This window comes from Manihot esculenta, chromosome 18 (genome assembly GCF_001659605.2).
Source record: "Manihot esculenta cultivar AM560-2 chromosome 18, M.esculenta_v8, whole genome shotgun sequence".
Taxonomy (NCBI): domain Eukaryota; kingdom Viridiplantae; phylum Streptophyta; class Magnoliopsida; order Malpighiales; family Euphorbiaceae; genus Manihot; species Manihot esculenta.
Genome location: NC_035178.2, coordinates 8,853,181 through 8,871,353, shown reverse-complemented (window position 1 = coordinate 8,871,353; position 18,173 = coordinate 8,853,181). Strand labels below are relative to the sequence as shown.

General features: G+C 30.6%; 2 protein-coding genes and 1 pseudogene across 2 annotated transcripts; 2 read left to right on the top strand and 1 right to left on the bottom strand.

Moving 5' to 3' along the window:
- Positions 1–27: 27 nt before the first annotated feature.
- LOC110606190 lies at positions 28–2,190 on the bottom strand (annotated as a pseudogene).
- A 2,440-nt stretch (positions 2,191–4,630) lies between these two features.
- LOC110607069 (peroxidase 12) lies at positions 4,631–6,075 on the top strand. The gene is made up of 3 exons (XM_021746124.2): positions 4,631–4,900; positions 5,004–5,186; positions 5,276–6,075. Exons 1-3 carry the CDS (start codon positions 4,655–4,657, stop codon positions 5,894–5,896), a joined length of 1,050 nt encoding a protein of 349 aa, XP_021601816.1. The 5' UTR covers positions 4,631–4,654; the 3' UTR covers positions 5,897–6,075.
- Positions 6,076–16,421: 10,346 nt separating this feature from the next.
- Positions 16,422–17,387, top strand: LOC110605980 (embryogenesis-like protein). Its single transcript, XM_021744677.2, has one exon. It carries the CDS (start codon positions 16,527–16,529, stop codon positions 17,070–17,072), a length of 546 nt encoding a protein of 181 aa, XP_021600369.1. The 5' UTR covers positions 16,422–16,526; the 3' UTR covers positions 17,073–17,387.
- Positions 17,388–18,173: the final 786 nt, after the last annotated feature.

The window sequence follows — 18,173 nt, the reverse complement described above, 5'->3', positions numbered from 1 at the left end:
AAAAAAGGAGATCAGCCACTACGTATACAATGAAAAAGCTCTTGCTTTTTTGGATTTTCTTTTTCTAGCCTAATTTAATTCCTATCTGAGAAAAATAGGAAAAAAAAATTCTTCAAAGAATTATTGAAAACGGATGGGCATGGGCTCATCTCCTGCCAAAAATCAAAAGAACATTAGACAATTTTTGGTTTCGAAGGTAGATTGAGATCGAAATCAAGAGATCTCCGTGGTGGGTTGATCTCACGTTGTTTCAAATCAACGACGGAGGATGAGTCTGAATCAGTCTGGACCCCTCCACCAACGCCATTTCCAACAATTGACATCGTCTGATGATGAAGATGTTGCTGTTGTTGATGATCAAACAACAGTCTCTGATATTGATACTGACTCTTCATCATCACATCGAAATAAAGCACGTGTTGATGATTCACCATCGGTGCTGTAAAAACACCTCCTACCATCGGCACAGGCTGAAGCAGAAACCTCACAGCAGCAGATGGGCCGAGATTAAGATCCAAAGGCAAGGTGAATTCCATAATCCGACCAGTGACTCCACGGTGCTACTGGGGCTGGGGCTATGATTATTAGAGCCGGTATCATTCTTCTTATTGACAATAATATTCCTATTCACATGTTCATTCTTCAGCGGGAAGTTAGTCTTGGCTTTAGCGCCCCGAAACTCTCGGGCGGCGGCGTCATATGCTCGAGCGGCTTCTTCATTTTGTTAGAATTCTAATCACCAACAGTGAGGATAGTAACCTCATGGCCAGAACCCAAAAGCTCTTTCGCCAAATAGAACCCAATAATTGCATGACCACCGCTAGTGAAGGTTGAGACAGAGAGGAGCCTTGAAAATGTGGGGTATGTAAAGGAAGTTTGAGAAATTGAGAGAAAAGATGAGAGAGGGGAGGATTGAGAGGAAGGAGAAGAAAGAGAGATGTGAAGAAAAAAAAAATAGAGAAGATACGTGGGAGAAGAAGGATGGAGGGAAGAAACAAAGAAGATATGAGGGAGAAAAAGGATGGTGGGAAGAAACAGAGAATATACGAGAGAGAAGAAGGATGGAGGGATTTCACCTCAATATCATTAAAGGCAATTTTGGTAAAAAATTCCACTTCTCACCTTTGACTCTTTGACTAAACGGCTATTTTTGACGGGAGGATTACGAATTCGGACAGAAGAGAAAATAAAGGAGTTAAGTGTTGGGTCGTCAAAATAGAGGGATAGAAGTGTTAATTACGTTAAACCTCAAGGATTAAAAATTAATTTTTCTAAAATTTTACAAGTAATACTAAGATTACTTTTACTTCATGTCGCCATCTATGTCGATTTCTTCTTCTTCATTTGGTGTTGATTCTATTATTGGATCTTTTTCTAATTTTGACTTGTCTTTAGTCATTTTAATTAATTCTCCACTTAAATCATTAAAGAGCTGTTGGTCTGACTCGATAGTATTTTCAATTTCCACTGCTTACATCTCTTTCTGCTGATAAGGTAAATCTAGAGTGAAAATATCTATAATATTTTCCTTTTCAACTATTTCAATAATAGACCTACCTCTTACTTTTACAACAATTCACCAATCTAATTTGTCTTTTTATAAGTTAGGATATATTGTGTCTATGACTTGGATACTTTGGCTTGCTAAAATAAATGGTTCATATTTGTTGAATCATTTTTTGTGGTTAACATCCATAATATTATATTCAATGTGGATCTTATCCTACTTTTTGAAATTAGATCAAACTATTCACACGATAAAAATTTAACTTAATGATAAATTTATATTTTAAATAAGCTAAAATAAAACTAAATTTTTAGAATTATTTAAAAAATAAGTTAAATTTAACTTGTTAAAACTTGTAAATTTTTTTAAATTCATCTCGAAATAGTTTGCGGAATAAGTTAATTATATGTTTATTTAATTAAAAATATTTAATTTTAAATTTATTATCTTAAATCTAAAAATTTACAGTATTTGAGATTTGATTTAATACAAATTTAGTTTATTTTCTAAATAAATCAAACTTAAAGAGCAAAACTCAAATTCAAAACAAAAACCACTAGATTTGAGCAAAAGAGTGAAGAATTATGAAGAAATATACTCAACCAGGCTTGGTAGGTTTTCGGCGAAACTAAAAGCAAGAACAGCGACGGTGGAAAAGTCACAATCTTCAATGTCTCTGCCATGTGCGAGCAACCACCATCAAACCATCGCCAAATGAAAAAAAGACTCACCAATATACACTTCTCAGAAGTGGGAGAAGGAAGACTCACCACTAGGCAGGATGAAACGAGAAAAGCCCCCTTGCCTAAAAAAACAACTAGGTCTTGAGATTTTACCAAATCAAGAAAACTTCGACAGCATATATCATTCAAAATAATTAATTGGGATTCTGCTCACCAGTGATGCCACTCAATATTAAGTAAGTGAAATTACATCATATTTTTTTTAAAATAAATATTTTTAATAATATTAAAAAATTATTTTTTATTTATTAATAGTGTTACCATAAAATATTATTTTAATATAAATTTAATCTAAAAATATCAAATTTTATATGTCTATTTGCTTGAGTTTAATTGTTAAACCAAATGGAGTAATTCCTGCACGATTTCTGTCAGAGAATGCATGTGTTTTGGTTTAATTAAAAGTCACGTGTTTTTTTGATGTGGTTCACGTGCACCTCTGGTATCCCGCAATCCACTTTGTCATGTGCATCCAAATTAGCAACACATTTCCCATTAACAAAAAAGGAAATATATTTCATAGATCAACATCTAAATATCCAATCTAATCCCTAGTAGAATATCCCACATAGTCCCTAGTAGAATATCCCATTAACAAAAAAGAAAATATATGTCACACCAAATCCCCAACTGTAGAGACTGATATAATCCGGAAAACTGACAGAACTTCCCATGATATTTATACATATAAAAACATGTAACCTGCTATAATTTCAAATTATAAAATCTATAGGAGAGAAAACTGATAACTGAACTAGTCAATCCATAATATATTTACAACAACTGAATGGATGTTAAAAGCTGTTCACAATGCCAGTGGAAAGTCCGAGATGGCACGAGGCCAGGCGAGGGATAGCTCTGGACCGTGAACGATATCAGTGCCGGTTGAAAGGGCCGAGCTGTTACAATATATTTCGTAGATCAACATCTAAATATCCAACCTAGTCCCTAGTAGAATATCCCACATAGTCCCTAGTAGAATATCCCACATAGTAAGACAGATAAAAATATGCAGCTCTTATTACAATATAAGCCGTTATATTAATTTGTCTATTTATTCACGATAAATAAATAATTTTTTTATCGATAAATATTTAAAAAAGAAAAAAATAAATTAAATATATTAAAATGTTATAAGTATTTTAATATACTTTTTAAAATTAAAAAATTTTTCCATATTAATAATCACTAAAAATTTTTATTTAAATTAAAAATTTAGATTATAAATATAAAAAATACATAAAATTATGATTTTTTTAGCGAATAGAACTTATAAGAAATTTTCCTTTGTTATTTTATATTTAAAATTAATCACATGCATTTTAATTAATTATATTAGAAAGAAATTTAAAAAGTCAACTAGCATACATTTAACCTTTAATAACAAAAAGTATTTTCTAGAACATTACCTAATAAAAAAAAATAAAAAGTTAAAATAATTAGACACCCACCAATAGAATTATTAGTGAAAGTTTTATTTCTTATTAATTAAAACTATTCCACTTTTGTATTTTTTTTTCTTTTTGACAAATTCTTCTTTATAAAAATTAATAAATAATGGGATGGAGCGTGCCGCCCATAAAGAAAGAACGGTGAGAATAGATTTTAATACAAGAAAGCACATTCGTCTTCTTCCCCTTTATGAATCTTGTCCCTGCATGCTTAATTAGGCTTATCCTTTTACTATATTATATTATAATAAAATATATAATTTAACTCTTATAATTATATTTTATAAAATTTATATATTAAATAATTCTACTTTTATAAAATTTAATTAATTAAATAATAAAATATTAAATTACTTTTTATATAAATTTTGAGGTAAATTATATATTTGACTTTATATTATTCATGCTTTCCCAATAATGACACCTGCCCAACTAAAATATGCCATACCTAATTCTTTTATACATATTTTTATACGGCTATATGGCTGCAATCTCGATGCAATTCTAGTTAAAAATTAAAAGAAATATTAATTTTTTTTATTTTTTATTTTTAAAAATCATATCGAGTAATTTTTATATAGATTCAATTAATAAAATTTCGTTTATTTTGACTTTAACTTTAATTTTCAGTTTAAATTTTGATTTTTTAAGCATATTTTTTATATTTATTTTGAAGCAATAAATAATTTTTAATTGAATCTCTAACGTTAAAATGATAACAAATAATAAAATTAAAATAATATTTTTTAATTTTATGATAATATTTTTTTAATTTAATTTTAAAAAAAATTTAAGTGAATTTGATTTATCATAAATTAAGAGATATTTAAGTGAATTTATTATTTTTTTTATTTAAAACTACAAAAACCATGCACTAACCCAATAAATCCGGCTATAAATAAGCTTCCTCTTAGAGTATTGATCACACATAAACCCTAACCCTTAACTCAACAATGGCTATTGCTCCATCTGTCACTTGTCTCCTTCTGACCTCCTCTCTCTTACTTGCTTCTTGGTTTATTGCCATTGAAGCACAAAGCAGACCTCCAATAGTGAATGGTCTCTCCTGGACATTCTACCAATCTTCTTGTCCTAAACTTGAATCCATCATCAGAAATGAGCTCAAGAAAATTTTCAAGGAGGACGTTGGCCAAGCTGCTGGGTTGCTTCGTCTACACTCCCATGACTGCTTTGTTCTGGTCACTATTATTTATATACATTAATTTCTTGTTTATTGTGTCATTCTACCTAGATAAAGTTTATAATATGCATGATTTAATATTTTACGTGAATATTTTACAGGGATGTGATGGATCTGTGCTGCTTGATAAATCCAATGAAAGATCTGAAATTCCCAACTTGACAATGAGAAAAGAGGCATTTAAGATCGTCAATGACCTCCGCGAGCGTGTTCATAAGCAGTGTGGCTGTGTCGTCTCTTGCGCTGATATTCTTACAATCGCCGCTCGTGACTCCGTTTTCTTGGTAAATCGCTGATAGTGACTCCGTTTTCTTGCTCGTATTTAAGTGAACTTCTACTTACTGTGCATTTTCTCCTTGTGGGGTTATCACAGACCGGCGGTCCTGACTACGATGTCCCGTTGGGAAGACGAGACGGAGTGAAGATGGCAGAAGTAAATCAAACTTTTGTTGACTTGGTAGCACCCTTCGCCACCACCGGCACAGTCCTGGCGAAATTTGCTAGAAAGGGCTTAGATGCCACTGATACAGTAGCCCTCTCAGGTGCCCACACCATCGGAATCAGCCAGTGCAGCTCATTCACCGATCGTCTTTATCCCAGGCAAGACCCCAACATGGACAAAAGCTTCGCAAATAATCTCAAACAAATTTGTCCCAGACCAAACTCCAATGCTGTTACAGTACTGGACATTCGAACTCCCGACATATTTGACAACAAATACTTCGTTGATCTTATGAACCGTCAGGGTTTATTTACCTCAGACCAAGACCTGTTCATAGATGCCAGGACAAAGGACATTGTTACAAGCTTTGCTGTTAATGAAGGTTTGTTCTTTGAGAAGTTTGTTCTTGCCATGATCAAGATGGGGCAAATCGAAGTGTTGACAGGCGGACAAGGTGAAATTCGTGGAGATTGCTCAGTGAGGAATTCTGATAATAATAAATTGGCGTCTGTGGTAGGAGAGGATTTAGGTTCATCTTCTAAAATGAAATAAAAACAAGAAGTGAACTTGAATGAATTACTAGTCCAGAATGATAATTAAGGTTGTTGGGTTTGTGTACCTTGTCGGGTTTATGTAGTTTTGACTTGCTCTTGTGGGGCTTACTCGAGTTGTCGTCTGAGTTGGTTTATGTACTTGACCCTGCTAAGCAAATGAAGGACTAATTGCAGTTTACTGATTTTGTTCTAGAGAAACTTACCTAAATCAGTTTTATATAATTTTAAATTAATTATCTCAATTTTTTAATTAATGAAATTTTAGTAAAATTTTGAATCACCAAAATGTTTCAAATATTAACTATAGGTTGCCCGTGACCAAGATTTAGAATTGAAATGATATCATCTCGGTCGGATCAAATTCACCCACGTGATTATAAATCCAGGGACTGAAGTGGTATTTACAAAGTTTCTTAAAAGAAGGCTATTTCCAAGATCTAATGTAAAAAAGTGGGGTGGCTTTTTGGCTTTCGGCTTTCTTTTTTTTTTTTTTTTTCCTAAAGGTTGGTGGGTTTATGTTGTTTCGAGGAGTTGCTTTTGTGGGGCTTAGTGGAGTTGGTTTACGTTAATAATATTATGTACTTAGGCCAATAATAATAAAGTCCAAACGTCAATGTTTTATATATTTTCAGAAGATTTATTATTTAATGTATGGATATTTTATAAGTTAATTTTTATATTTTTAAAAATTTATTAAAATGTTTTTTTTATTTCTTTCAACAAAATAAATTTTTTGTTCAATTCCATATATTTCTTTCATTAAAAATATATTAAAAAATTAAATTATTCACTTCTACTTTTTTCTTCTTTTTGATTTTTTTAATTTAAAAAAAGTAATTTTAAAAATTAATTTATTGAGAAAGAAACAAATTAATTATTAAGGAAGAATAAAGTTAGAATAAAATTTTAATTTATTTAAAAAAATAAAAATATTTTAATAGATTTTAAAAATATAAAAAATAATTTATTAATAATAATAATACGTAGAAATTAAATAATAATTTATTTTAATTTTTTTATCTAATTATTTTAATTTTAAATTAATTAATTCTCTCAATCCTTTTATTTAATAAATTTTAGTTAAATTTTAAATCACTAAAATTGTACAGTTATTAATTTTAATCAATATAAAATTTAATGTATGTGTCAATGTAAATAGCACATATAATCCGCTCACCAATATGATTTCGGTTTAAATTAATTAAATCGAATTGAATTAATTTGAAAATTTGATTTAATTTTTTATTTATTTTGATTCAATTTAATTTTTATTTTTAAAAATTTTAATTATTTATGTTGGATTTGATTTTAATAAAAAAATTTAAAAAATTGAATTGAATCGATTAGTGATAATAATATATTATTTTTACTAATAGAGAGATTAGAATATATATAATGTTAAAATATTTTAATTAAATTTTAAAATATTAAAAATAAAATATAAAAAATAAAAAATTATTAAAAGTTTAAATCCATCAAACTAAATCAAATTAAATTAAATTAATTCGATTCGGTTTTATTTCTAATTAAAATCGATTTGATTCAGTTTTCATAAATACTAAAATTTTGATTTTTAATTTATTTTATTCGATTTTAAATTAAACTGATCGAATATTCACACTTACTCATCAATATTTTTATTAAATTTTAATATTTATTATTTAATTTTAAAAAACAGATAAAAAGAGCTATATTTTTTTTTTTAAATGAGAGATGAAAATTGGAAGAATAAAATCAGAGATCTCTCATATTTACTCAGATATACGTTACTACCGAATTAAGCTGTGAGTGTAAAAAAAAAGCTACATATAAAGACTAAAAAAAAAATTAACATAATTAATTAAATAACTTTAATGGTTTTAGTTGAGACTTAAATATGTCGTAATTTCGAAGCGTTCATCACTTCATGAATGGCATTATTATTATTAGTCTCATACTAAATTAACTTTTAAATATTTTTTTTTGTTTTTTTATGACTTTAATGTATTTGATAAAATGTCCCAATGACTCATACTTTTATATGCTTTGATATACAAGTGATTGATATCAGAGTTTTTTTTTTATAATATATATTATACTTTTATCAATAAAATATAATTAATTTAGTATTATGATAATTTTATGTTACTTATTTTAATTGATTGCATTTATATATCAATAAAAAATTTAATTCAATCGTATTTAATATATTCTTAAATTAGTTATTGGGTGCATAAAATGAATTTGCTGAGTTTAATATAGTGTAAATCTTATTTGTTAATTTTTTTTCTTAATTATTTAAATTAATAAATTATATAATTTATTAAAATAATAAAAGTATAGTTTATAAATTTTAGTAAGTATATTTAAAGTTGGATCTATCCGCGTCGGCCCTGATCTTGGTGGGATCTAATTCACCCATGTGATGATAAATCCTAGCACTGAAGTGGAATTTATGAGGTTCCGCCAACGATGTTATCGCTAACTGAAAAATCTAATCTTTGATCATATTTCTATGAATTGCAGCGTAAAATAATAATAAAATTTATGCAAATATAATCTCTTTATACTCTTAAAGATTTTATTAAAAAATTATTTAAATTTAATCAAGTAAAATAATTAAATTAATATTGATAATCTGATATCCAGAAAATAGGATTTTACAAGAATTCTGTAAAACTGGAAAAAAACCTAGACTTGGAGGAGAGTATTTCTCCTTTTATATGTTTCCTTTTGTGTGCTAGTGACGTGTAATAGAATGTCATGTCATTGGGCCACCTGTCTTTGTCATGTTGATATGGACGTACGAGGAAATCAGATCGCTACCCCATGCGTAACGGCCCTTGATTCTCACAGACGCGCGTACGGGTGGTCCCAAGTGAAGGATGGGTAGGTCTTCTTCCTGATTCTGGGCCGGACTGAAAGATATGATGTGGGCTGAATCCAGAGAGGATCTTATTCATCGGGCCCAAGGGGCTAGGCAGGCCTGACTAAGGGAATTGATGGGAGTCCGATCTCCAGACTGAGTGGACCGGACTTGATGCATGCGATGAGGCTTGAGGGCTTCCAGATGATGGGCTGGTGTCGTGGGCCTGGCCCCAGACCAGGGTGGAGAAATTCAGCGATCATCAATTAATCCAGCGATCATCAAATATTATTTAAATTTATAAATATTTTAAAAATTACCGCTTAAATTCAAAATATAATATCATTAACTCTCTATTTACAAATTAAAAAATTAAACATTTAAATCTCTAAAAAATAATTTAATAGTCTCTTAAACTCTTACAGTATAAATAAATTTAATTTTAATATTTTAATATTTAATTTATAAATATACTTATTTATATTTATATTATTTATAAATAAAAATAATAATTCTATAAAATAAATAAAACAACAGAGAAATTTATAAATATTTAAATTTAAAATTATTATAAACTATAAAAGAATATTCACTTTAAAAAATTAAATAACCTTTTTATTTTTTCTTTAATTAAACACTAATTTTAATATTAACATTCCATTTAAAAATTTATAAGTGTTATTAAAATATATAAATATTATTATAATCATAAATAATGTTACATATATAAGATAAATAATACGTACTATAATTTATAAAAAAAATAATTAATATTTTTTTAATAAAACTTAATCGTAGAAATTATGAAAATATAAGAATTGCTAAAAATTTTTTAAAGTTAATAAAAAATTATAAGATATTTTTTCAATTAATTTACAATACTATTTAAATTTTATATCTATATAAAAATATTACATTTAAATTTTTAATATATTTTATTATTTTTCTGTAATAGTTATATTTTCTTAAAAACATATTAAAATTTTTAAAAGATTTTATAATTTTAAAGTTTAATTTTAGTTAATAAAAAAATAAAAAAAATATAAAATTATTTATTATTTTGATTGATATAAAAAATCATGAAATTTTACCCGATAATTACTTGGCTTGCGGCTCACTTAGTAGTGACACGTCTTGTGGCATTTTTTTATTTTGAATCAAGTGCCATTTTTTTATTAAAAATTATCTTTTAATTATTATCTTTTAGAATTAATACTCAAACATTTTATCTAGCGATTACCCGTCTGGTAGGTCGTTTGATAGTGTTTCCCTTTGTAACATTTTTTGATAAAAATTACATTTTAATTATTGTTTTTTGAGACTAACACCTAGAGATTCGCCTGGTAGTTACTCGCCTAGTGGTAACCTGTCTTATAACGCTCTTTAGCCTAATATTTTCATCAATTATTGTCTGATCATTTCTCATTTAAATACTAAAAGATTGATAATGTTTTCATGAATTACAAATATTATAAGAATGGATTAAATGACTCGGTCATCTAACTAAATCAACTTATAAGTATCAGGACGAGTAACTTTGGAGACCTTGAATGGTCCCTTCCAATTCTTGCGCAACTTACCAAGCCCGGCATGCCCTCTTATTATCTAAGTTCGTCGACTAATCCTCTATTATAAAGCCTCGAAGTTTTACTCGGGAGATTAATATCCATGATATTTTATTTCCGTAGATGACCATCTTATCAATGCTTGTTTCCTAGTTGTCACTTAGTCCTCCAACAATTGCGTGAATAACAGGTTCGTTTTCCTCATAATTGGTAGGTTCTCTTACTTCATGTTTTGACCTCCTTCTTTTTTGTCTTTACTAGCAACCCTCCTTAGAATCCCATCCCTTATGAGTCTTTCAATCTCGTCTTTTAGTTGCTTGCATTCTTCTATAGTGTGCCCATAATTTTCACGGAATTGATAATACTTTGTTTTGTTTCACCTACTCACCTTATCAGGGTTGAGCTTAGCATGTCATCTAATCTCCTTGTCATTTTTTCTGATCTACTTGAAAATATGCGTTCATGACTCATTTAAGGGTGTATAGTTTTTATTACTTACCTCGGTCATCTCTCCCACTTGACACGAAATAGCTCTTCTAATCTCCTCTGGTTTATGGTTCAATTTCTTATCCTCTCAATGCTTGGACTTCATTATCTAGTCAAATGTATTTCTGAGCCTTGCTCATCCGCTACTGATAGGTGACTGTTGGGTTCTTAATTAATGAATCCATGAATTTTATGTTGCGAGTCCCTTTCTTCAGTGCCTCACAGTCTATTTCATGATTTAATTATTCCATTTGTATCGCTTCAGCATTGAAATATGAGATAAAGCTCCCTCTCCTTGTTGGATTTTTTGCAAGTCTGAGGAGAGCTTTTTAAGAGGTATCAAGTAATAAATTTAGACTTAAACAACATAGCAAGCTGTGTAAAATTGTGAATAGAACTTGGACTCAAATGTTGGTACCACTGCTAAGCCAAACCTGTGAGTGTGAATGGAAAGACTTAACATAATATAAAATCAATGACACCATGGAGTTGCATCGATGTTTGGAAGATAGCTAAGTGCCTCCTGAGGTTTGCAGTCTCATCATATTTGTCCAAACTAGGCAGCTTGAACTTCTTTAAAAATGTCTCTGCAAGGATTTCTTTCGACAGGGGAAAAGCATCATCTATGACATAGTCTTCCTCTTGCTCTTTCTGGTATCTTTGTACAACACAGACTAGCTTTCAACAAACATCTTTCAAGATCTCATCCGATAACTGCTCATCCTCCAGCTTGGCATTTCCTCTAGACTGTGTTTAAATCGGTTCTATCCGTATCCTCGGGGTCTCAAAGGAAGCTTCCTCCCAGACTTTGTATTGCTCGAGAGTTGCCTGCAGCTTCTTAATATATTGGAGCATCTGCTCATTATTCAGGTTGTTGAGGTCTGTCTCATTAACTAGAGAATAAGTGTTCTGTCTACTGCTAGGAGTGGAGGAGATGGGGCCTTCTTTGTGGGCAGTAGTCTTAGCAGCAGCTCATGAGTTGTTAGCCATTTGGAGAGTAGAATGAAATGAAAATGTGTTTTTGAGAGAAAATGAATAGGAAACTAGATTTAATTCAAATGAATAGGAAGAATTCAATGGAGATCCCGACAGTGGAACCAAATGATGTAGCTGAAAATGAGTTGAAATGTGACCGATTAATTTGCAAAAGAGAGAGTGAGGTGGTTGACGCTTATGGGTAATCACTCTGATACTCAAGTCAGTAAATGGTTAGAAAGAACGAGTGTCATAGATATCTTGTAATACCCGGCTAGACTCCGGTATCGGAATTCCTACTGTCCGGTGGAATCTCGGAGGTCGGAAACCTCTAGAAGGGTAAAATCATGTTTTCATAAATGTTTTAATGTATTTTACGGTTTTAAGCAAAAAGGAAATTGAGTTTTAAATGAAAAAGGCCAAGGAGACATTTCCAGGTTCGGCCGCCGAACATTGGATGGTTTAGGGGGGCAAGTTAGGCTTCCTAAAGTCTCAAAGGTTCGGCCGCCGAACTTGCATGAGATGTGGGGGCACGTTCGGCTGCCGAAAGGTGGTCTGCCAGCCCTATATAAGAGCTCCATGGCCAAAACGGGCGAGTTTTCTCCCCATTTTCGGCCACGGTGAGTTCATGCTCTCCTATGGTTTGCTTTGATGTTTTTCCTCCGATCTTTCATGTTTTAACAAGCTTTATGTTGATTTGAAGAGATTTGAGCAAAAAGAGCAAGTTTTGGAAACTTGGACACCAAAGAGCGGATCTCTCCCATCTCCGAGTTGGATCGTCTCTCCTCTCGTTCTATAAGAGGTAAGAGTAGATCCATAGTCCCTTACATGTTTTAAGTAAGTTTTATGAGGTTTTATGGAGTAGAAATGCATGTGTAGGTTTATGTGAAGTTTATGGGTTTACTGTGCGTTTATGAACAATGTATGTTGGTTATGCATGTTTGATGTGTTGTAGATGGGGTGTAGGATAGTTTGAAGCCCCTAGGAGCTTGTAGGCTTGAGTATGCATGATTGAATGAGTTGGGAGGCGTTTGTGCATGTTGGAACCGAGTTTCTGCCCTTTGGGAGAAACCAGGTTCGGCAGCCGAAGGCTCTTTCGGCCGCCGAACCTGCCTTTGGTAGCATGTATCGGCTGCCGAAACCTGCCCCCGAAAGTGGACTTTCGGCTCTGGAAGGGAGTTTCGGCCGCCGAAGGTGCCGCCGAACATGCATGAGTTTCGTCTCTGGAGGGAACCTTCGGCCGCCGAAAGTGCAGCCGAAGGTGCATGACTTTCTGCTCTGGAGGGCCTTTCGACCGCCGAACCTGCCGCCGAAAGTGCCCTGTTCAGCCCTCCTTTGCATGTTTTCTATGATTGTTTTAAGGTGTTTTAGGGGGATTTTTGGGGAGTATTTCAAAGTCATGTTTATGTATGTTAGGTCCCTCATTTGAGTCCACCTGTGTAGGTTCGGACCCGAGGAACCGAGGACCTCAGCAGTGAGATAGCTGCTTCAGAGTCATTAGAGCTTCAGCCAGAGGTGCGTGGAATAACTCCTTATACTTTAAAATAAATAAATCAGTTTTAACATGATTCACGCATCATCAATGCCATGAGATATAATAAGATGCTTGCATTAGAATTCACAAATATGTTGCATTGCATATTATATTGATGATGTGGATGAATGTTGAATGATCCTTTAGTCCTCGTATGGTATGACATGATGTGATATGGTATGGTATGGAAGTCCAGGTCGAGACCCATTCTACGCCCCTGGCACTATAGTAAGAGAAAGACCAGGTTGAGACCCATTCTACGCCCCTGGCATTATTGGAATGTTATGTTATGTATGTTATGATAAGAGAAAGACCAGGTCGAGGCCCATTCTACGCCCCTGGCACTATTGGATTGTGTTGAGGACTATTGGTGACAAATTCATCCTTGATGTGATTAGTTGTGATGTGATGCATTCCATGTTATCATGTGTTTTAATTATAATGTTTATCTATTCTGCTCACTGGGCTTTATAGCTCACCCATCTCCCTTAACCCCCAGGATTGCAGGTACAGGGTAGACCAGGAGGTCAGCAGGAGTAGAGTTTTGTTTGATGTAATAGCTAGCTGTGGACATGAACATGTTGTAATGTAAAAGTATGGTATAGAAATGTTATGTAATAATGCTTATGAAAGTTTAGAGTTGTGCTTGACCATAGTAAGTTGTTAATCCCTTTCCAGTACATGATCTTAATATTTAATGATGATTATTGTAACCAAACTTAATTTATGTTATGTCACTCCATTGGAGTATTGATGAGGACTCCAAGGTGGGGTAAATGTTTATATTTATAAATAGTGCATGCACAGGTTGAGTTTGGTAATTGAATGGAAAGAAAAGTTCAAAATTTTTATGTATGTTGTTGATCATGTATGGGATTAAACAGGTTTACAGGATGAATGTTAGGCTTGCTACGGGTCCCGGCGGCCTTATGCCGACCTGGATGCTAGCGCCGGTAGCGGTTCGATTTTTGGGTCGTTACATATCTTGAGTTTCGGATGAGTGTGTAAAAATGCATATTTGAAACTCTATAATACTTTGCTTTTATACTGTAAGAAAATAGAGACAGTTGATGAATTTCCTGGAAATCAGATTGGTACTGACTAGTAGATAAGAGATCCTGCGATAATAGGTGCAATGAGACCTATTAGATTATATTCTTTAACGGTAATTTTGTACCGTGAAGGATTCAACCGATTTAAGAGAGAACGAGTCTTTTGTTGTTTCGATCATTTATAGTCCGAGTCTTCTTTTTTATGAGTGAGAATTCTGCGACTGCATATCAACTTATTATCACGTAACTTATTCATATGGTGGCAACTCATAACACATTTTAAATAATTATTATATTAAATTAATATTATTATGAAGAATATTTATTTTATATTTCATTAATTATTTGTATAAATAAATTATGATGCTTTAACATATAAAATTCAAATCCAATCTGAATATTAATTTTCAAATTCAACCCAGTGAGACTGCAGTAGAGATTGCAATTATATTTGAGTGATTTATTGAATAAAAAATTTAAACATTTATCACTTTTTACTTTATATTCTAATTTTAAAATCTTAGATAATAAAACTTTTTACATATTTACTTCAATTTTAATTATTTATTTTAATCAATTTTAATTAAAAAAATTTATAATTCACGTGTTATATCAAATAAAATTATTTTTCAAAAAATTTATTAAATAAAAATATTTGAACATTTTCGTTAAATCATACTTATATCCAAAACTTTAAATTTTATATAATAAAACTAAATATTTCTCATTTGTCACAATTATAATTAAAAAAAATTAAATTAAATTTTAAAAATTAATAAAAATTATAATATAATTCTTAAAATTTTATATTAATAAATATATAGTCTTTTAATTTAAATTTTATATTAAAAATAATTTTATTTTATGTTTATCATATGTAATATTAAATAAATATTTATTATAAATAAATTTTTACTACATAAAATATCACATATAAATATTATATATTAAAATATTTTATTAAAAATTTATACATATTTTTAGTATATAAAAAATTATATTTTACATTAATAATATTAAATGTATATATTTTACTATGTAAATAATCTTTTTATGATTTTTATAAAAATTTAGATATGTTAACTATCTCTCTTGTAAATTATTTGAGATATTTAATATTTTTATTTTGTTCACTTATATAATTATACATGTGATATATATTAATTTATTGGTTAATTAAAAAAAAATTGTATTTCATATCAATAATATTAAATAAATAAAATATTATATATTTTATATTATAATTTTTTTACTTTTTAAATATTTAAATTATAATATGTGTATGAAAATGAGAATAAAAAATAAATAATGAGATTAAAAAAAGACATTGTTGAAATAAAAATATATATTTTAAGAATTATTTTATTTGTTAAAGAGAACTATATTATAATTTTTTAATAACTTTTCATATTCAACTTATTTTTCTTAATTATAATTGAGATAAAATAAAAAAAAAGTTTTATTTCTAAAATTTAAAGTTTTGAATATAAATATAGATTAACGTGAACATTTTAATTTTTTTTTATTTAATAAATCTTTTTAAAGTATAATTTTATATGGCAGACACATGAATTAAAAACTTTTTAATCAAAATTAATTAAAATAAATAACTAAAATTGAAACAACTGTGAAGGAATTGATTTTATCATTTAAAACTTTAAGATTATAATATAAATATAAAAAATATAAATGTTATAACCGTTCGAATTACATCAAATTTGAATATAAATTAAAGGAGTACAATTGAATTTCAGTAAAATATTATTTAACATTTTTAAAATGATAAAAAAGATAAAATAAAATAAAATAAAAAATTTTATAAAATTTTTTTATAAAAAATATATTTAATTTCATTATTTTTTATTAATTTTTTAATTAAAAATAAAAAATTCATTTTTTAAACTTATAATTTTTTTATTTTTTAAAAAAATAAAATTATATTTATTTTATAAAATTTATTAATTTTTTTATAAAATAAATCATGCCATACAAAATTTCACTTATAAACTTTTCATTTTCAAATTTCACTTAGGGCCCATTTGTCTGCATTTTCCGATTAACCCAACCCATCTACACTTGGAAAAAAAAAAAAAAAAAAAAAGGGAATTTGGGGTTCTTCAGCTTCTCCTCCTCCCTCTCATTCTGCAAACGCTGAAATCAGAGACCAAAAAATGCATAAACAATCACTGATTTCTCTTTTCAAGTTGCTCCGGAGTCACCCTTTTCGACCTTCTCCACAACCCATCTATGCATTTTCCCTCGAATCACTTTCGCCGATTCTGACTCGACCCCTTTCCAACTCACTCGTACCTCTGAGCCCCAAATTTCTTCACACTTCCACCTCAAATCTTTGCATACCCGCGTTTCCACTTCCCTATGCTGTCCATGCGTGGCCCCCGACTTATAGAACTCGGAGAAAACACAGTACTGAGACGGGAGGTGACCCAGCTCCTGCACTGGATGTTAATAGAGAAGTCGACATGATAAATCTCAAGTTTGCAGAAGCAAGAGAGGAGATAGAGATGGCATTGGAGTCAAAAGAGACTGTGTATTTCAATGAAGAGGCAGAGTGTGCACGGACTGCTGTGAAAGAAGTGCTGGACATGTTTGAGGGGTTATTGGAGAAGTTGCCAGAGAGCGAAAAGGCGGCATTACAAAGGTCAATGGGGCTGAAGATTGAGCAGTTGAAGGCTGAGCTTCAACAGTTGGATGATTAATGAGGTTGGTGGTTGTGGGTACTGGCCGAATTCATTTGGTGCATTCATTTTTGGGTGTTGTATGAAGTACTATGTTTTTGTTCAGGTTATTAAGGATGATTCAATGTTGATGTCATAGGTGAAAAGGTTTCTCTGATGGAAAGTTAGAAAGAAATATTTTGAATAATGGATTAGGAGTTTGTTCCTGAAGTTTAATTATCCTATAGCACAAATCATAACTTTTTTTTAGCCTTCAGAACGAAAAGATTTTGTTTTGCTGTGACTTTTGATCATTTGAAACTGGTACGTCACATGGTGATAGTCATATGCTTCTAATTTGGTCATGCTTTGATTGATGGGCTGATGCTTTGTCTTACATCAGAAATGTTACTATTATGATGAAAATAAGTGTACATCTGCTGTGAGATGGTAACTCCTGAGAAGGCAATCAGTTCAACTAAGTAGCTCCTTGTACTTTTAGAATAGACTGCACGACTGCAACTTGAGCATTTTGTAATGCAGTGACAAGAAGAGTAAGTTCATGGAAAGTCAAATAATCTTTTATATGATGGAAGAGATGTGTATGTATGCACAAGCCATTGAGATTCTGTTATTTCTCTACCATTATTAATTTAGTCAAGTACTCAAGTGGTTTTAGTGATCTATATTATCTAGATTATGCAGTTATGCAAGGAACTGCCTTCTTTTATAGTACAAGGCATGGTTATTGAGAGAACTTTACCATAGTGCTGCAGTGCTTTATTTCAAAATGAAGTTGAAGTGGAAATGTGAACCTCCTAGTAAGAATCCCCAGTGTAATTCCCAGCTCTGATGTGATGGGGTTTATTCATGTTGGTCCTTGTGTTGTTTTTCTATCGTTGGTTGTTCTTTTAAGACTTTCCTTTGTTTTCTTAGGAAAACACCTCTGTTTCTTAGCAATATAGCCCCTCCTTTGAATTGTTTCGCATGAGCATTCACTCTTCTTAACTTGTTTCCTCAAATAAGCCTTTAGAAACCTTCAAGTTCCTTTCCTTAGGTGCTGGATTTGAAGAAAACCATCATCCAATTTTCGGCATAGCATTTGCTACATCATTGTGGAAAGAGCGTGCATCTGAAATTTTG

Bases quoted from the DNA above. Each gene is read 5' to 3' on its own strand.
- LOC110607069 (XM_021746124.2), top strand. From the start codon at position 4,655: ATGGCTATTGCTCCATCTGTCACTTGTCTCCTTCTGACCTCCTCTCTC. The intron at 4,901-5,003 runs GTCACTATTATT...AATATTTTACAG, and splicing joins CCCATGACTGCTTTGTTCTG to GGATGTGATGGATCTGTGCT. The intron at 5,187-5,275 runs GTAAATCGCTGA...GGGTTATCACAG, and splicing joins CTCGTGACTCCGTTTTCTTG to ACCGGCGGTCCTGACTACGA.
- LOC110605980 (XM_021744677.2), top strand. From the start codon at position 16,527: ATGCATAAACAATCACTGATTTCTCTTTTCAAGTTGCTCCGGAGTCAC.